At 54.4% G+C, this 17,278-nt stretch overlaps 2 protein-coding genes across 3 annotated transcripts in view; both read right to left on the bottom strand.

Annotated features, from left to right (window-relative positions):
• Positions 1 to 17,278, bottom strand: part of IL4I1 (interleukin 4 induced 1) — a 39,786-nt gene that overhangs the window by 13,470 nt on the left and 9,038 nt on the right. The gene's annotated exons all lie outside the window — the stretch shown is intronic.
• The window catches only part of NUP62 (nucleoporin 62), a 25,632-nt gene continuing 9,198 nt past the window's right edge, over positions 845 to 17,278 (bottom strand). The window contains exon 2 of the mRNA XM_059044150.2: positions 845 to 3,551. Within this exon, the coding sequence (XP_058900133.1) occupies positions 1,940 to 3,487 (1,548 nt within the window). The 5' untranslated portion in view covers positions 3,488 to 3,551 and the 3' untranslated portion in view covers positions 845 to 1,939. The remainder of the gene's footprint in view (positions 3,552 to 17,278) is intronic.

The following is a 17,278-nucleotide window of genomic DNA, read 5'->3' as shown; positions in this document are numbered from 1 at the left end:
ACTTTCTACTTTCTAAGGGGACTCAAGGCCTCCCCATCTCTCCTCACCTCAAGTGAGGGAGTCGGATATGGGTCCTGGATGAAGTCACGGCTCACAGATGGCACAAAGGGCCACTGCTGCAGGGGCCGGAGCCTTCGGAGAGAAGCAACTGGGGTTGCCGGGGTCTCCCTCCTCTAGCTCATTCCCCTCCCTCTTCCATGGCTTCTGCTTGGATGGGACAGTGGTTCTTAGAAGCCCAAGATGGCCTGAGGAAATGACTCATGATCATGACTTTGGGAAACTGGCCCATACATGTCCAGTGTCCTTGGGCCCTCCTTAGGCAAAACACGGCTTAGTGTGGCACAGGCGGAGGGAGGCTGGAGGGCAGACTTGCAATGCCCTGCACCAGGAGCAAGATCTGAGCGCTTGGCATCACTAGCGCCCACGGGGGCCAGGGTCAGAGGGAGGACATCAGGCCAGTATCCGGAAATCACCCAACACAAAGCTGCAGCCCAGCTTTACCTGTTGCCCATGTTGAAGCACAACTAGAACCCTCCGGCCAGCCCCAGGTAACAGGGAGAGGAATGCTGCTGATGACACGCCTTGGGGGTGGTGACAGATGACTGGACATTTCCATGTACTGGAAGACATGACCCAGCAATAACGGGTTTCCCCACCTGCTCCTCTCCTGCCATCAGCACCAGAGGAACCCACGTTGTGAACAGCGTGTGTATGTACGTGTACGCACGCCTCGGCAGTGCATTTAGGTTTGCTTGCTTCTGAGTTTCAGACAAATGGCATCCCACTTGATCTGGAACCTGCTCTTTTCCCAAACTTCTTCTAAGTTATCCACATTAACAGCAGCTTTTTTATTCCACTATAAACTTTATTTAGAAAAGCAACAGACGGGCCGTAGGTATTTCAGAGAGTGCAGCAGAGTGTAAAGACAAATACAAAAGACACCTGGGATACAGCTGGCTGGCTTCTGCCTTCTGGACACCGTGGATCTCACTGCAACTGACTAGGTTTGCTTTGGCTTTGGGAGGTTCAGAATCAAGTCTGAGGCCACCTCTGGCACCCTGGCCACTTCAGCAGGCATTCTGTGGACTAATGTTTTATGCTGGTTTTCATCTCTACTGTTCATCTGTTTGACAAGTGTGACAGGAACTGTGCCGAGGACACAAGGGGAACAAGAAACAGTCCCTGCCCACAGGGGCTCACAACCCAATGGCGAGGCAGAGAAGTAAACAGTCGGCACAATACAGTGTGACGAGTGTAACCGAAGATGTGAGCTCGCGAGCTCGGTGTGGTGTGGGGCCCGCAAGATGCAGGACGGCTCCCTGACCCAGCTTCAGGGTGGCTGAGAGGCCTTCCCGGAGGAGGTGAAGCCTGAGATTAGGGGACAAGGACAAGGAGGTGTGTCAGCCAGGCACGGTGAGACATCTTTTCTCAACACCTCATTCAAGTCCCTCATCTGACCTCTCTTTCCTCCTTTGGAATTCTATGTCCCACTGTCCCTTCCATTCACAAGTCACTTCTCTATACTGGTTACTCTTAGACCAGGCTGCTGGCTCCTTGAGGATGGAGATTCTTCAACCGTAGTCTTTCCTCCCTGCACCTATGACTGTATGTTGGACAGAGTGGCCGCGTGGCACCCCGGCTGGGAGACAAGCGGTTCTCAGGCGGCTCAGTGCTTCTCCAGCTCTTGGAGGTGGGTGGTTGTAGTAGATGGAGAGAGTCTAGGACACACAGAAACCACACCTGCGAGGCTGCTGCCTGGACCGGAGCGCCGAGAATCCTTTCCATTCGCTAAGGTGGAAAGTCAAACCACAGAACAGTTCTCTCAACAGCACGACTGTTTGAAAGAAGGAAACAAACAAACATGTATTTCACTGCAAGCCCCAAACGGGACAGTAACTGCACGTCCCCAGCCCCGCGGTGCACCCCCGGGGCAGCCGGCTCAGTCGAAGGTGATGCGGAAGCTGCGCTCCTGCTCCTTGCGGCGGCCCTCGCACACCTTGGTCACCTCCTCCACCTTCCTCTGCAGCAGGGCCGAGTTCTGGTCGATCCACTGCAGCGAGTCCATGTGCGCGTTGAGGATCTTGCAGATCTGCTGCAGAGGGTCGCTGGTGTCGGCGGGGCCCCCCGACGTGTTCAGATGCTCGATGATGTCCTTGAGGTCCTGGGCCATGCGCTTCAGCTGCGCGTCGATGTTCTCGGCCAGCTTGTAGGTCTTCTCGCGCTCCTCGTCGGCGTGCTGCAGGTACACCGTCCCGCTCTGCTCCTTGACCGACTCCTCCAGCGGGCTCAGCAGGTCCTCCAGCTCCTTCTGCTGAGACAGGATGAAGTCGAGCTCCTGGTCCAGCCTCTTCTGGTCCAGCTTCACCTTCTCGACCTCGCGGTGGAGGGTGGTGATCTTCTCCCCGTTCTCGATCAGCGTGCGGTCCCACGCGTTGACCTGCGTGGCCTGCTGTAGGAAGTGCCGCTCCTGGTCCTCCAGCTCCAGGCTCCACTTGTTGATCAGACTCTCCAGCTGGGCGTAGGTCATCGCGGGGCTGGCGGACACCCCGGTGGCTGCACTGGGGCCAGCTGGGGCGGTCCCGGAGGCCACTGTGTTGCTGGGGATCCCGGCTGGAGCCAGTGGTTTTATATTCAAGGAGAAGCCGGTGGTGGCGGTGGTGGTGGTGGTGGTGGTCGCCGTGGAGGTGGTGGAAGCTGCTCCGGGGGCCTTCAGGCTGAAGCCCAACGTCCCCACTCCGGGCGTTCCCGCCGTGGTGGCTGGGGCACAAAGGGAGAGCCCGGTGGCAGCAGACGAGGTTGTAGCGGTTGCAAGCGAGGCAAAGAGCGAGGGCCCGGCACTGGTGGTGGCGGCGGGTGCGGAAGCAGCTGGCTGTGTGGCCCCTGCTCCAGTGGCCGCCGGCGTGGCCGGCGTGAAGGGCAGCCCGGTGAGGGCCGTGGGCTGGGCCGAACTCCCCATGGAGCCAATGTTGAAGCCGGAGGTCCCGGTCTGGGACGCGCTTCCACCCGTGAACGAGAAGCCACCAGGTGTGGTGGACGGAGCAGCAGACGTGGCGGTAGAGCCAAACACGAAGCCGGTGGGCGCTGTGCCCTGGGCTGACGTGACGGCGCTCGAGATGGCATTGGTGAGGGTGCTGCCGCCGAGCCCAAAGCCACCGGACTGCGTCGTGGCCGGGGTGGCGGCTGCGCCGCTCACGTTTAGCTTCGGGCTGTTGATGCCTAAGGAAAATCCGGTTGCTCCTGCTGCAGGAGTTGTGGTTCCAAAACTGAATCCTGGGGTCTGTGTCACCGGAGCCTGGGTGGTGAGTGAGAACAGGCTGGTCGAAGGGGTGCTTGCAGCTGGCTGGGAGGGAGTCCCAAAATTAAACCCGCCGGTGCCAGACGTGGAGAAAGAAAACCCCGTAGCAGGCGTGGTTGTTGCTGTCTTTGCGGCGCCAAAGGTGAACCCGCCTGTGGGGGCCCCAGTGCCTCCAAAATTAAACCCGCTCATGGCTCCAGACTCTGGTGGCAGCAGCTACTCCGGCTCCCAAAGCAAATCCACCGGTGTCTGCAACCTTGGAAAGATTTTTTAAAGCAGAGGAAGTGACATGATCAGACGGCAGTTTTGGAAGGGCAACCTCAGCGGCACGACGCAGCCGTCGGCAGGGCGGCAGGACTCGATACTTCTGACTAAGCAGCCACCATTCCTCCTCTCAATGTGTAGCCTAACCAGCCTGCCCAACTAGGAAAGAAGGATTGGGACGCACAGCCTGTCCTGGGGGTCAGGCACTAGGAGCTGGAGGTGCCTGGGCCGCTCACGGCCACGGCCAGCAACAGTGGGAGCCCTGCTGCCAAGGAGGGGAAGGCCGAAGAGCGGGCGCCTGAACCGACCTCAGCCCGAGGAGGAGGTCAGATTCGAGGCGCTTCTGGCGAGCGGGGCTAGAGGCATACAAGCACCTTTGGGACATGCTCCGCAGGCCTCCCTGCTGACTGCAAGTGGGTGGGGGTAGGCTGATTAGGCACAGTGCTACCCCCCACGTGCCCTTCTGGACCTCACAGGGAGACGGGCCCCGGGAAGCTGAGCCGTACGCCAGGGCTTTGGGTGCCAAAGGCCCCCTCTGCGCACACCCCACACCATTTAGGAGGATGGAGGGCATGTTGGTGCAGTCCCTCGCCCTCCTTCTACCTCAGGGGTGGGCATGAGACCTGAGTGCTCAACCAGAGCACTTGGCGCTCCCGGCCGCAGAGACTGGTTCAAGGGGACACGGAGACGCGAGTCGGCCAAGAGATCTCCCCCGGGTTTCTCTCCAGGTGCTAGAGGGGCCTCCTCCACCTGCAGGTGCAGGGCACAGAGGATGAGCACCGGGAGATGATGAGCTGCCACCAGAGAGAGCACAGGAAAGAGGGAGGGGGAGAGGGCGCGAGAGCCCCAGAAAATCCAGTCCTGCTCACCAGCCCCACTCTGTCTTCCTCAGAAGCTCCATGAGCCAGCACGCCCCTGCTCAGTTTCAGCTGACGGAGTTCCGTAATTTCTAACTCAAAAAGCCCTGAGCAGAGCCATCTGTTAGCTGGAAAGTCAAAGGTGACTTGGAGAGGAAAAGGTCAGTGGGCGTGAGTGACCACACGCTGAGCATCAACCATCAGGCAGCTGCTCACAGACACGTTCTCTCACTACTGTCTGGCGGCAGGGGGTTATGTCTCTACATCCAAGATGAGGAAACTGGGCTCAGAGGGCTGCGGTGACCTCCCAGGAGCTGACCCCAGGCCATGGGCCTGATCCGTGAAGCTCCTCACCCAGCATGGGCACCAGATGACAGGGCATTTCCCTGCACCGACTTAGGGGATCAATTAGGTATCAGATATAAGGGAAGATCTGCATTATACCCACTGACACGGCCTCTAACTATATTAAAGAAATGCAGGGAACGACGACAAAGGGAAGCAGGATGCAAGTTTACCAGTGCAGTGTGATCTTAGCTGTGGAAAAACAGAACTACTCTGGACCAAGAGGGTTGCAAAGAAATACACTGACATGTGACTGGGGGCTGTCTTTGGCTGGTGGGACTACAGGTGGATGGTCTCCTTGCTAATTTGCAGTAGCTTCCAAATGTTCATTCCATCTGTATAATAGACACATAATGGATAAGCTTGGTTTTTGAAAGAGACCTTCATATTACAGGGTGTAAATATACTCTGAAGAACCAGGACCTTGTGTAGCCAGATTCTAGAATCACAGTTGGAGCGGGATAGACAGGGTGACTGAATTGAACAAACCCCCCTAGGCTGGTGCTCAGTCACACCTTGTCTTGCCCCAAAGGTGACCTGGGTGTGGGGAGGGGCTGGACGCCACCGGCTGGGCTGAAGGAAGCAGGGGAGCCGGCATGTGTAAGTAACACCATGCCAGGTCAGGACCAAAGATGTGCTGCTCTAAAGACACCCATGTCGGACTTCCCTGGTGGCGCAGTGGTTAAGAATCCTCCTGCCAATGCAGGGAACACAGGTTCGAGCCCTGGTCTGGGAAGATCCCCCCTGCCGCGGAGCAACTAAGCCCGTGCACCACAACTACTGAGCCTGCGCTCTAGAGCCCGCGAGCCACAATTACAGAAGCTCGCACACCTAGAGCCCGTGCTCCGCAACAAGAGAAGCCACCGCAATGAGAAGCCCGCGCACCGCAACAAAGAGTAGCCCCCGCTCACTGCAACTAGAGAAAGCCTGCGCGCAGCAACGAAGACCCAACGCAGCCAAAGACAAATAAATAAATAAATAAATTTATACATATAAAAATATAAAGACACCCATGTCCTACTCCCTGGAAGCCGGGAATATACTACCGTATGCGGCAGAAGGAATTTTCAGATGTGATTAAGGATCTTGAAACGGGGAGATAATCCTGGGTTAAACAGTGGGCCCTAAATGTCACCATGAGTGTCCTTATAAAATGGAGGCAGAGAGAGATTTGACTAGAGAAGAGACCACCGGAAGATGGAAGCAGAGACTGGAGTAATGCAGTTTTAACTTGGAGATGGAGGAAGGTGCCATAAGCCAAGGAATGCAGGTGCCCTTTAGAAGCTGGAAAAGGCAAGGAAACGGAATCTCCCCTGGAGTCTCCAGTAGGAACCAGCTCTCCTTGATTTCAGCACAGTGAGAATGATTTTGGACTCTGATCTCCATAAATACAGAGAATAAATATACATTGTTTTAAGCTGCTAATAAGTTTGTGATAATTTGTGAGAACAGCCATATAGGACACGAATACAGTTGGGGAGTAGAAGTGTCTGACGGATATGAAGGGGGACCCTGTGACTCCCTAGGGCTCCCTGAGACTCAGCTCCCTCATCAGGAAAGTGGGAGTGGCCCCTACAAGACTGAAGCATGGCTGAGTCCGGAGGGAGGGTGTTAATGACCTCGGTCGCCTGTGCCACATACAGGCAAGCACTGCACTGTCACTCTGGGGCGAGCCTCTGGAAGCTGGTGAGGAAGGAAGGGAGGCCGGGGGTGGGCGGGGGTGGGCGTGAATCCAGCTGTGAAGTGCTCAGGAAAAAGACCTGGAGGTTGTGGCTGACCTCAAGTTTAACACGAACTCACAGTCAGCTGCCACCCTTCAGCGGGCCTCAGGCTGCATGACCCATTCCAGCGTCGAAATGAGACTGGTTCTGGGGCAGCCGACTCCAGCCCCGACAGCACTGTGCTACGTACCCCCGCCTCAGCCAACTTCACACCCGTCCTACGAGGTCGAGGTCGTCGGGACGATGGCCCCAGCGCACAGGTGGGGGAGGAGAGGCTCAGACGGAAGTAACCTGCAATTCCACCCCACGGTGGGCCCTAGAGCACCGCCCCTGCACCCTGCACCGAAAAGCCCTCTTCATCTCTACTTCATCAAATGGGCACCCCCCGCCATCCTGCTTACAGGGCAAGCAGCCCTGCTTTGGGGGTGTGGCCGCTATTCTGCACCCCAGCTTCCACCCCACACCCTCATGTGCTGATTTTCCTTCCATTTAAAAGCAGCTGCAAGGCGGCCCCTCGTTCTCAGGCACGAGGCTGGCCTCCAAGCATGAAGAAAAGGCCCGGGCTTGAACTCTGCTCCTGCCGCTCCCCGGCTGTGGGTGCCGGCGCAGGCTGCTCCCGAACCGCGCTGTGCCTGTTTTCCCACCTGCAATGAGGACACTCCCCTCACACGCTGAAGAATAAACAAGGTCACGACTGAGGGGCCGCGTGCCTGGCCCAGAGAAGGCACCCGCCAGTCCTGTCTCCTCTTCCCTCTGCCTACACAGCTGCCCCTCCACCTTCCACCGGAGACCCCTGGTTTGGTTCGGTCTCCTCCACGCAGCCATGTGCTTCTGGGGAGAGGGGCCCGGGGCCACCCGCCCTCCCGGTGGGTCTGCCTGGTCTGAGCCAGCAACCTCAACTGGCTGCCTCCGACCCACCACCTCCTGGGACATGCACTCAAAATGTAAGCTGATCAGACCACCAATATCAGTCTCTCTCCAGGGGTGGGATCATGACCCTGGCCTTTTTACAAAGCTCTTCTGGGGGCTTCTGAGAAAAGCCTCTTCACTCTCGCCACAGCAAGTGCCTTAGCCTCCGGGACCACCGGCGCCCGGCCCTGCACCAGTTCCCTTCTTGCTCGAGAGACGCCCACACCCCCTGGCTCACTGCAGAGCCACCTCGAGCTGCATCTGCTACCAGCAGCCAGAAGCATCCGAACTGCTACACCCACGTGTCTCAGTTCTCAAGACCTCACTCGAGAGAGCTTCTGCTATTTATAAGCTGCAGCTAAAATTTTTCAGAAAAGCATTTATAGAAAGTTCTTTGCTTTTTATACCACAAGAAAAACAATCTCCCGTGGGGCCTTGTCTGGTTTAACGGTTCTCTATTTATTAAACGCCTCATCTGTTTCCAACACCTCGGATGCCAGGGACATACTAAGAGTGGTGAACACGTACTGATCCAGCCCACCCTGTGTGTTATGGCTCACTTATTCCTGAAAGCAGGTCCATTTGTCGAACGAGGAGAGTGAGGCCCAGGGAAATGACCTAAACCCGGAAGGCAGCCAGAGACGCAGCAAACGTCGGCTTTCATTACCAGGGCTGCAGGCAGGGGCAAGGCTGGGTCACAGGTAGTGGGAGTGGATGCCTGAGCTGAGCGATTTAGGACGAGGGGTGAGCCCGGAGACAGGGAGGAGGGTCCGGGTGGAGGCAGAGAGAGGCTGACCAGCAGGTGTGGCCCTGGGGCCTGAGTACGCTGTCGGCATGGGCTGGAGGGAGAACGTGCGCAGGGCAGGGCTGAACCCTGCACATTCCAAAGAAAGGACTGTCCCTTGCCCGGCTCTGGGGAGGGAACCTCCAAGCCCTTGGAGCATCCTGTCTGACAGAGTGTCTCTAAAGTGGGCCTTGGGCCACACAGCATCAGCTTGCCCTGTGAGGGGGCTAGAGACTGAATGACGAAGGTGACACGGTGCCTGCATGACTGTAGCTAAAACCACCCCGGACAGCAAGGCTTCCCTGGTGGGCAACGTCCCGCCTGTGCTCACACTGCTGCTGGAGGATCAAGCCCTGTCTGTGTGACTCCCCTGGGAGAAGACAACTGGAAGCTCCCACCTGGTCTCTCCTGGACTCTGCCCGGAATACCTTTTCCCCTTGCTGATTCTAACCTGTCTTGGTTTTGCTGTAATAAACCGTAACTGTAACAGCTTTGCTGAGCTGTGATCTGTCCTTCCAGCAAATCACAGAAGCTGAGGGTGGTCTTGGGGACCTGTGACCACATTCACGTATGGTGCCACGTGATGTGACAGGAGAAGCTGGCAGAGCCACCAATGTCACGATAATGGCCAGACTTTATCCTGAGGGAGCCACAGAGGGACTTTAAGGTGGGGGGAGAGGGAGCTAACATGATGGGGGATGGACTGGAGCAGTAGAGGCTGGAGGCGGGGCAGCTGGGAGGAGGCTGGGGGACAGTCTAGGCCAAGAGCCCAAGGCCTGAGCCAGGACCCTGGGGATGGAGAAGAGAGAATCCCAGGTGGGGACATGTATACATCTGCACCAAAATGAGACAAAGCGATAGTTCTGCAGGGTCTGTCCCAGTTAACAAAGCCACTGACGACCAGAACTTTGGGAGTTTCTCATAAAACATGGCTGAACAAATACACATTATTGAGAGCTGTGAAAAAAGGAGAAGGAAAAAAAGCCCTCTGCCCTCTGTGAGGGTTCAAAGGGGTGAGCTTTCCTAAAAGAGAAGCTGACGCTGCTTAGTGGCAAGTGGGGAGGTACAAAAACTGAAGTGGCGCCTTTTGCTGGGAAGAGGGGAGGGTGTGCCTGGGCCAGGCGCTTGGAACTGGGCAGCTGTGGCCGGGGTAGTTGGTCCACGTAGGACCCAGGCCCCGAGTGAGAAGGGGCTGCCTAGAGATCACTGAGGGTGTTACTGGCAGAGCCACCAGCCCCGCGTTTGCCCTCACTTTCCAAACCACATCCGGCCAACTGCATGGCCCCAGGGCATCTGAGATTCCCACCTACAGACACAACTCACCCCCAGCTTCAAGGACCAGGGTTCTCTGCCATCACCTCCACCTTCGCTCAGGTCCACCAACCTTTAGTTCTTCTGCCTCTCCAAACCTGAACTTCATCTACTTTATTCACTCTAGCATTTACTCAGCCCCACCCTGTGTACAGTGACGACAACACAGAGAGGAAAAATGGTCCGTGCCCTGAGGGGGGAGTCACAGAGAGCACACAAATTCTTTGCAGTACAACAGTCATTCATACAACAAGTATTTTTGATCACCTGCTATGCAGACACTATTCAAGGCCCCGAAAATACGGCTGTAGATGAGACAGAGGAGTCTCTGCTCTCGTGGAGCTAAATTCCAGCAGGGGAGACAGACAGGAAAACAAGACACAACAGAGAAATTACATGGCGTGTTAGAAGAGGCTCAGCGTCATGGAGAAAAGACCAAGTGAGGCAAGGGAAGGGGAAGCGGGGGCGCCGCACAGGGGTGAGGGGATTAACAGAGGCGGCCAGAGGGAAGAGCATCTGAGAGCAGAGGGAGGAGCCAGAACGAAGTCCTGAGGTGGGACCACGACAGCAGGAGGCCAGTGTGGCTGGAGGGCAGGCAGGCGGCACCGTTACTGAGCCCTGGGCTCTCCTTTCCCTCCCTCCCTACCCCAGCCCCTTTTCTTAGACACCAGGAACAGGGGTGTTTGGGAATGAATATGGGGGGACCTCAGCCTTGGACCAAGAGGAAAAGATAGATTAAGAAGGGTATGGGGGAGGGGTTGTGTGTGGTGGACAGAATACCAGCCCCGAGACATGTCCACACCGTAATCCCAGAACCTGTGAATACGTGACCTCACATGGCAAAAAGGGACTTCACAGATGTGATTAAGGATCCTGAGATGGGGAAGTGATCCTGGATTATCTGCGTGGGCTTTCAATGGAATCACGAGGGTTCTTAGTGGAATCAGGAGGCAGAAGAGGACAGCCAGAGGGACCATGACCATGGAAGAACGTTCCGAGAGCTGCTACACTGCTGCTCTGAAGACAGAGGAAGGGGTCATGAGCCAAGGAAAGCAGGTGGCCTCTAGGAGCTGGAAAAGGCAAAACCCAGAGCCTCCCCCAGTGTCCAGAAGGTACACAGCCCTGTGCACCCATTTCAGACTTCTGACATCCAGAACTGTAAGAGGAAATATTTGCGTTGTCTTAAACGGCTAAGTTCGTGGTAACCTGTTACAACAGCAATAGGAAACTAATACAGGGGTGGGGGACAAAAAAAGAACAGGGCGGAACTCAATACAGAGAAATGGATGGGAAACACATCCTGGAGTTGGGGTTGAGAAAGGGGCAGGAGTGAGGGGCGACAGGGCCAGGGCAGGCCTGCCTCTGTGCGTCGGGGCCGAGGACACAGGGGTGTTGCGTGGGACCCTAGCAGCTGCGGAGCTAGTGGGGAAAGAACAACTGTGATCCTGAGAACCCAGACATCCCTGGCCACTGGAGTGACCTCATCGGGGCGTGGATGTGTGTGACACCCAGCAACGACAGGCCATGTATGACGGAGGGGAGGGACAGGGTGGCCTGGCGGCACCATGGAGGGCTTGTGGTTGCGATGGTGTCAGCCCCACAGGGCAGGATTTCCCTCTGTCTTGTTAATGGCTGTACCCCCAGCACGTAGAGCAGTGCCTGGCATGCAGCAGGCACCCAATAAATAACTGTGACTGACCGACAGCCTGAGAACTGATACTAACTACATTTACTGAGTGCCGCCTACGTGAGCGGTACCCGGCCAGGAGCACTAGGGAGCAAGCAGCACACTGAACCCTCCTGGAGGGGCAACAAGCTCAGAGAGGCGATGTGACTTCTTCAGGGTCACACCCCCAAGAAGGGAATCGAGCTCCTTCTGGGGCAGGGGAGGGGGAGATGTCCGAATTAAGTCTTAATGGAGGAGTGGGGTGCTCTGGGCGCACATGCGGCTGAGAGCCGAGGGAGTGACCCACCTCCAGGGCAGCTTCTGCACAGCTACGGCTGGAACACCAGGCTGAGGGGGAGCAGGGTTGAGGGCCGGGTCACAGAAGCAGACCGGCAGCCAGTCCACCCACCAGACACAATGCCGGGACCCCACCACAGCCCTTCACCTTCTCACCTCAGAAGTGACTCTCCCACCGCGAGGCTCCTCCACTGGCAGAGGCAGCTGCCCCACATCCACCCACTTCCTTCTTAACAGAAACTGCTTCATTTGGGGCAGCAACGAGTCCAGCCAAAGGACTCCATGCCTCACGGCTCCTTAATGGGGCCCAGGTCTGTCTGGTCCACTGATGGGCTGGGAGGAGGGCAGCGGGCCTGCAGCGGTCGCGAGGAGTCCGGCCCACGCGCTTCTGCGAGCTCTGCAGACAGAGGACTTTGCCCAACCTCTCCGCCAGTCGCCCGGCAGGACACAGCCCAGCAACGAGAAGTGGGCGCTGCAGCCTGTCGGCCCGAGCGCCTGCTCCTCCACTCCTAGCCCTGGGATCTCAGTTCTAAGTTCATCCCCTAGGCCTCAGTTTCCTCATCTGAAAGAAGGCGATGACGGCTCCAGAGTCATACGGTCTCTGTGAAGATGAAATGGTCTCATCTGTGTCAAGCACTTAGCACCGTGTCTGGTGTATCCTCGGGACCCAGGAAATGTTAACTTATTAATGCGGTTCTGGGAAGCGACGGGAGCAACCGCTCCTGGCATTCTGCCCACAGCCACCTGGTGGCTGCCAACAACACTGAGCCCAGGCAGGACAGGAGCTGTCTGTACCAACTATGTTTTCCCTTTGGAATTAGCTATTTATTTAAGACTTGAAGGAAGTGTGGCCACGGGCTCAGAGACCAGAGGAGGGGAGAAGACATGGCAGAGACAAGGCAGGAAATCAGAGACTGAGGGAACCGCTGGCCCTGGTCATCATCAGCCCAGCCCAGCACTGCTGAGTGCAGCCCTGCCTGGGGAAGTGTGATGCCCAGTGAGGCTCAAAGGCCCGGCCCAGCCGGTACCTTTACTGTGTCAGCGCAGGGACTCCCTGTCCCCTGCGCCCCCCATCATCTCCTCTAGGTTGTCTCACCAACATGTGAGACACTGACTCTTGCTTCTTAAATCTCTCTTGAATCGGATCCCCTAACTCTCCCTTGAGTCAAAGAAAACTCCTCTAAATCTCAGGGAACGGATGAGCCCAGAGAGCCTGCCCTTCAAGAATGGAAATCAACTGATCAGCGATGAGCAGCTTGCCAACCAGACCTTAGACAAGGCAGAGTCTCAGGCTCCAGCGCGGCGAGGAGGCCAGTGTGGCCAGACCAGAGTGCGGTGTGAAGCCACGAGACAGTTCTGAGGTTCCAGGATCTGATTTACGTTTTGAAAGACTTGCCCAGGTTGCTGGGAGGTGGGGTGGGGCAAGACGCCAGCAGTCGTCTGGCGGGGGCTGGTGGTGACCTGGGCCACTCTGTCTGGCTCTTACACAACCACCCTCCCTACCTGGTGGGCCTGGCCAACCCCAGGTGCAGGAAACGGAGCCCCAGAGAGGGGCAGAGAGGCTTTTCTAAGCCAGTCTGCATCAGGGAAACCTCAGTGCTCCCCTCCATGTAAAGGCCATCTCTCTTCCACAGCACAAGGCATCCCCAACTGGGAGGGTGGGACAGAGACCAGGCAGATGCAGTTTTCAACTGCCCTCTCACCTCTGTAAGCTGTCTGGGGTTCTGGTCCTAATTTCCTCGGGCCTGTTCCTCCCTGTGGACGGGCACACTGTAGGCTTCTTACCCTCCCAGGTATCAATATAACAAACCCATGTTAAGCATTAAAGACCTGTCTGGATAGACAAACAGGAGGCGTGTCTGTCTGTCTGCTGTGGGGAGGGGAAGGGATGCGGAAAGCCTCACTGCCTGTCCTGGTCACATGAACTGATCCCTAAATATCCCCGCATACTGCCCAAGAGACACTGTCACACGTGTTCCATTTCCCAACCCACCCAATGACATACTGGTCATTTTTTAAAATGAAAAGTAATTCTTTTTGTGAAGAGATAGAAAGGTACAAGAGAGAATTCCATGGTCTCTGTGATCCTCCCCTGCCCTGCACAGCTATCTTTCTTCCCTGGAGACAAACTTTTAAGTTTCTTGTGCCTCTTTCCAGAGATTTTCTTGTTTTCTTTTTAAAAATAAATAAATAAATTTATTTATTTATTTATTTTTGGCTGTGTCGGGTCTTCATTGCTGTGCGTGGGTTTTCTCTAGTTGCAGTGAGCGGGGGCTACTCTTCCTTGCGGTGCACAGGCTTCTCATTGCTGTGGCTTCTCTTGCTGCAGAGCAACGGCTCTAGGCACACAGTCTCAGTAGTTGTGGCTCGCAGGCTCTAGAGCGCAGGCTCAGTAGCTGTAGCTCATGGGCTTAGTAGCTCTGCGGCCTGTGGAATCTTCCCAGACCAGGGCTTGAAGCCGTGTCCCCTGCACTGGCAGGCGGATTCTTAACCACTGCGCCACCAGGGAAGTCCCTTTCCAGAGATTTTTCAATGCGCTTAAGTAAATGCAGTTTGCAATCTCCCCGTTGTACACAAAAGGCTGCATATGCCAGGAGTATTATTCTGCACTCTTCTTTCTTCACTGACTATACCTTAGAAGTCATTTTAAGTAGGCTTATCATCCTCATTGGATGGAGGAGGAAACGCTCTCACAGGGGAACTGCCTTGCACCCCTCGGCTGTTTGCTCCTCGGGGTTGCCTCCAGCTGGTACCTAAATACTTCTTGGACTCAGCCATCCCTCTTCTTCCTTCCTTCACTGGAAAATACTCTCTCTACCCCAAGAAGTCACCTCACGGCTAATGAGCTATTACATTCTTCTTCTCACTCCTGAGGCCCAAACCTGCACCTGAAGGAGCTCAGGTGATGGGACAAACAGCAAATTTCCCCATGGGGAAAACGAATCAGGTTAGACGTGTGTGGAAAAGTCAGGAAACAACCAGAGGAGTAGATTTTTATGGAAGATTCCAGAACCACTCAATATAAAATAGGACTGGACGAGATCTGAGGATTACTCAGGTACTGGATCCCTTACCTTTTTTGCCAAGAACTGTTTTGTTTCCTTCTCTTGTACTGAAAGATATTTTTTCCCCTCTACCTAACCGCATTTTTTGTGTGTGTGTTTGCGTGGCCATGCTGCATGTGGGATCTTAGTTCTCTGACCAGGGATGGAACCCGTGCCCCCTGCAGTGAAAGCGCAGCAGAGCCTTTACCACTGGACCACCAAGGAAGTCCCCTTAACTGCATTTAAAAAATTATTTATTTATTTATTTATTTATTTATTTATTTATTTATTTATTTGCGATACGTGGGCCTCCCACCACTGTGGCCTCTCCTGTTGCGGAGCACAGGCTCCGGACGCACAAGCTCAGCGGCCATGGCTCACGGGCCCAGGCGCTCCGCGGCATGTGGGATCCTCCCGGACCGGGGCACGAACCCGCGTCCCTGCATCGGCGGGCGGACTCTCAACCACTGCGCCACCAGGGAAGCCCTTAACTGCATTTTTAACATTTAAATTTTAACTACACAATCAATACATCAGTCCTCTCTTTAAAATATTGTTTTGGCCACCACCAACAAAACTAAGCATCCCCTGATCACTATCCTTGATCCTGGTCCCCACACCCATGAGGTACCCCGGTTAAAAGTCGCTGTGTAATCTCTTATCTACATACTTGTGCATACGTTCATAGCCAGAGGAAATGATTTTATCCATATGTTTTCTCTACTACACAGGGGGTCATACTGCATGTGTCACTCCACAATTTGTAGCGTCTTCAACAGGTTTTCCTCTCCTTCTAGCTGATATAAACCAGTCCGCAGTGTGACTAGACCACATTTTATTTATCCGTGCCTCTACTGATGGACATTTAGACTGCTCCCGATTTTTTCTTTATTATAAACAATACTGCAACAAGCATGCTCTCTCATGCTTTCTCGGGCACAGGCACAGACACTTTTCCAGGGCAGATCCCAGAAGAACTGCTGGCCACAGGTACTTGCATTCTGGTTTTGCTAGGGACAATCAAACTGCCCTCCAACTTGCCTGTATGTGCTTTTATTCGAACTGGCAGTGCCCGAGACAACCATTTCCCTACAACCTGCCAGCACCTGAAATTAGGAAAGTATTGCCAACCTGATATATGAACTGCATTAAAAAAATAATAATGATAAAAGCACTAACCATTCAGAGCCACTGTATGCCGGCACGTGTTGGGTAATTCACAAATATACCTCATTCATTCAGTCAACAAACATCCACTGAGACTTAGGACATGACAGGCTTTGAGCTGGGCAAACAAAGACAATATGGCATGGCCACCCGTCCTCAAAAACCCAGTGTTATAAATGTGATGAAGGAAAAGCTACCAGAATTGAGAACAGGCAGTCAAACAAAAACTTGTGCAAAAACATTCACAGCAGCATTATTCCCAACAGCCAAAAGGCGCCCCCATCTCTAACCACCCTTTGCCTCCATCACTCCACTCCAGCCCCACAGGCCTTCTTGCTGTTCTGCACACACGCCTAAGCACTCCTGCCTCAGGGTCTTTGCACCTGCTGTTTTTTCTCTGGAACACTCTGATGGCCCCATAGATCACTCCCTCCCTTACCTCCTTCAGGTCTTTGCTAAAATGTCACCTACTCAGTGAGGTCTTCCCCAGCTGTCCTTGGGACCCAGCATCATGTGAAACACAATACATTCATTTGTTATCTGTCTCCCCATTAGAACGACGGATCCATGAAGGGCAGGATTTTGGTCCGTGATCTCCACTGCTGTACCCCAACGTCTGTGACAGTTGCTGGTCACTGGGGGCACTCAGCAAATGCTTGTTAACCCAATAAACAGATCCAGGTTGCTTTGTGCCAGGTACTATTCTAAGTGCTTTCCATGTACCAACTAGTTTAGTTCTCACTGCTTCTACCACAGGGTAGGTACCATTAGCGTCTCCCTTTTAGAGTTAAGTAACTTGCTCAATGTCAACATAAATGTCAAAGTCAGGATATGACAAGGTTCCTGCCCTTAAATAATTCAGAGTTACTGAGGGTAACAAAGAGATAAATTGTTGGACGACAGGTAGACACTGTGAAAGAGCTTTGGTTAGAACCTACTGGAAGCCCAGGGGAGGGGCAAGGACACTGTCCTAGAGAAGGAAGGGATGTTTAAGCCTGTTTTGAAGGACGTGGAGGAGTTAGTCAAGGTGGGAAGGGGTTAGATCAATAGCTCATTCCAGGCAAAAGCTCAGATGGGCAAGGGCTGCCTTGAAGAACAGTGTTAAATGCCCTGTGTGAAAACCACAAGATGCCAAAGAAGATACACAAACGGGTGATAAGCATGGGAGAAGCACTGTTAGCCACAGCCATTGGGAAATGCAAATCAAAACCACAATGAGATACCAGTTCACTGGTGCCACTAGGATTATAATAACAAAAAAGGTGGACAATATCAAGCGTTGGTTAGGATGTGGAGAAACTTGAACCCTCATCGCTAGCGGGAATGTAAGATAGTGCAGCCGCTTTGGAAAACAGTGCGGCAGTTGCTCAAAAGGTTAAACAGAGTTACCCTATGATCCAGCAATTCTGCTCCTAGGCATCTCCCAAGAGAAATGAAAACATATGTCCATACAAAACTAGTACACACATTCTGTTAACAGCCAAAAAGTGGAAACAACCCAAACCTCCATCAATTGATGAATGGATAAAGTGAAATGTTATGCAGCTTTAAAAAGGAATAAAGTATTGACATATGCTACAAAACAGATGAACCTAGAAAACTAGACACAAAGGGCCAC

This window comes from Kogia breviceps, chromosome 18 (assembly GCF_026419965.1).
Source record: "Kogia breviceps isolate mKogBre1 chromosome 18, mKogBre1 haplotype 1, whole genome shotgun sequence".
Lineage (NCBI taxonomy): Eukaryota > Metazoa > Chordata > Mammalia > Artiodactyla > Physeteridae > Kogia > Kogia breviceps.
This window is presented reverse-complemented; position numbering and strand designations above follow the sequence as displayed.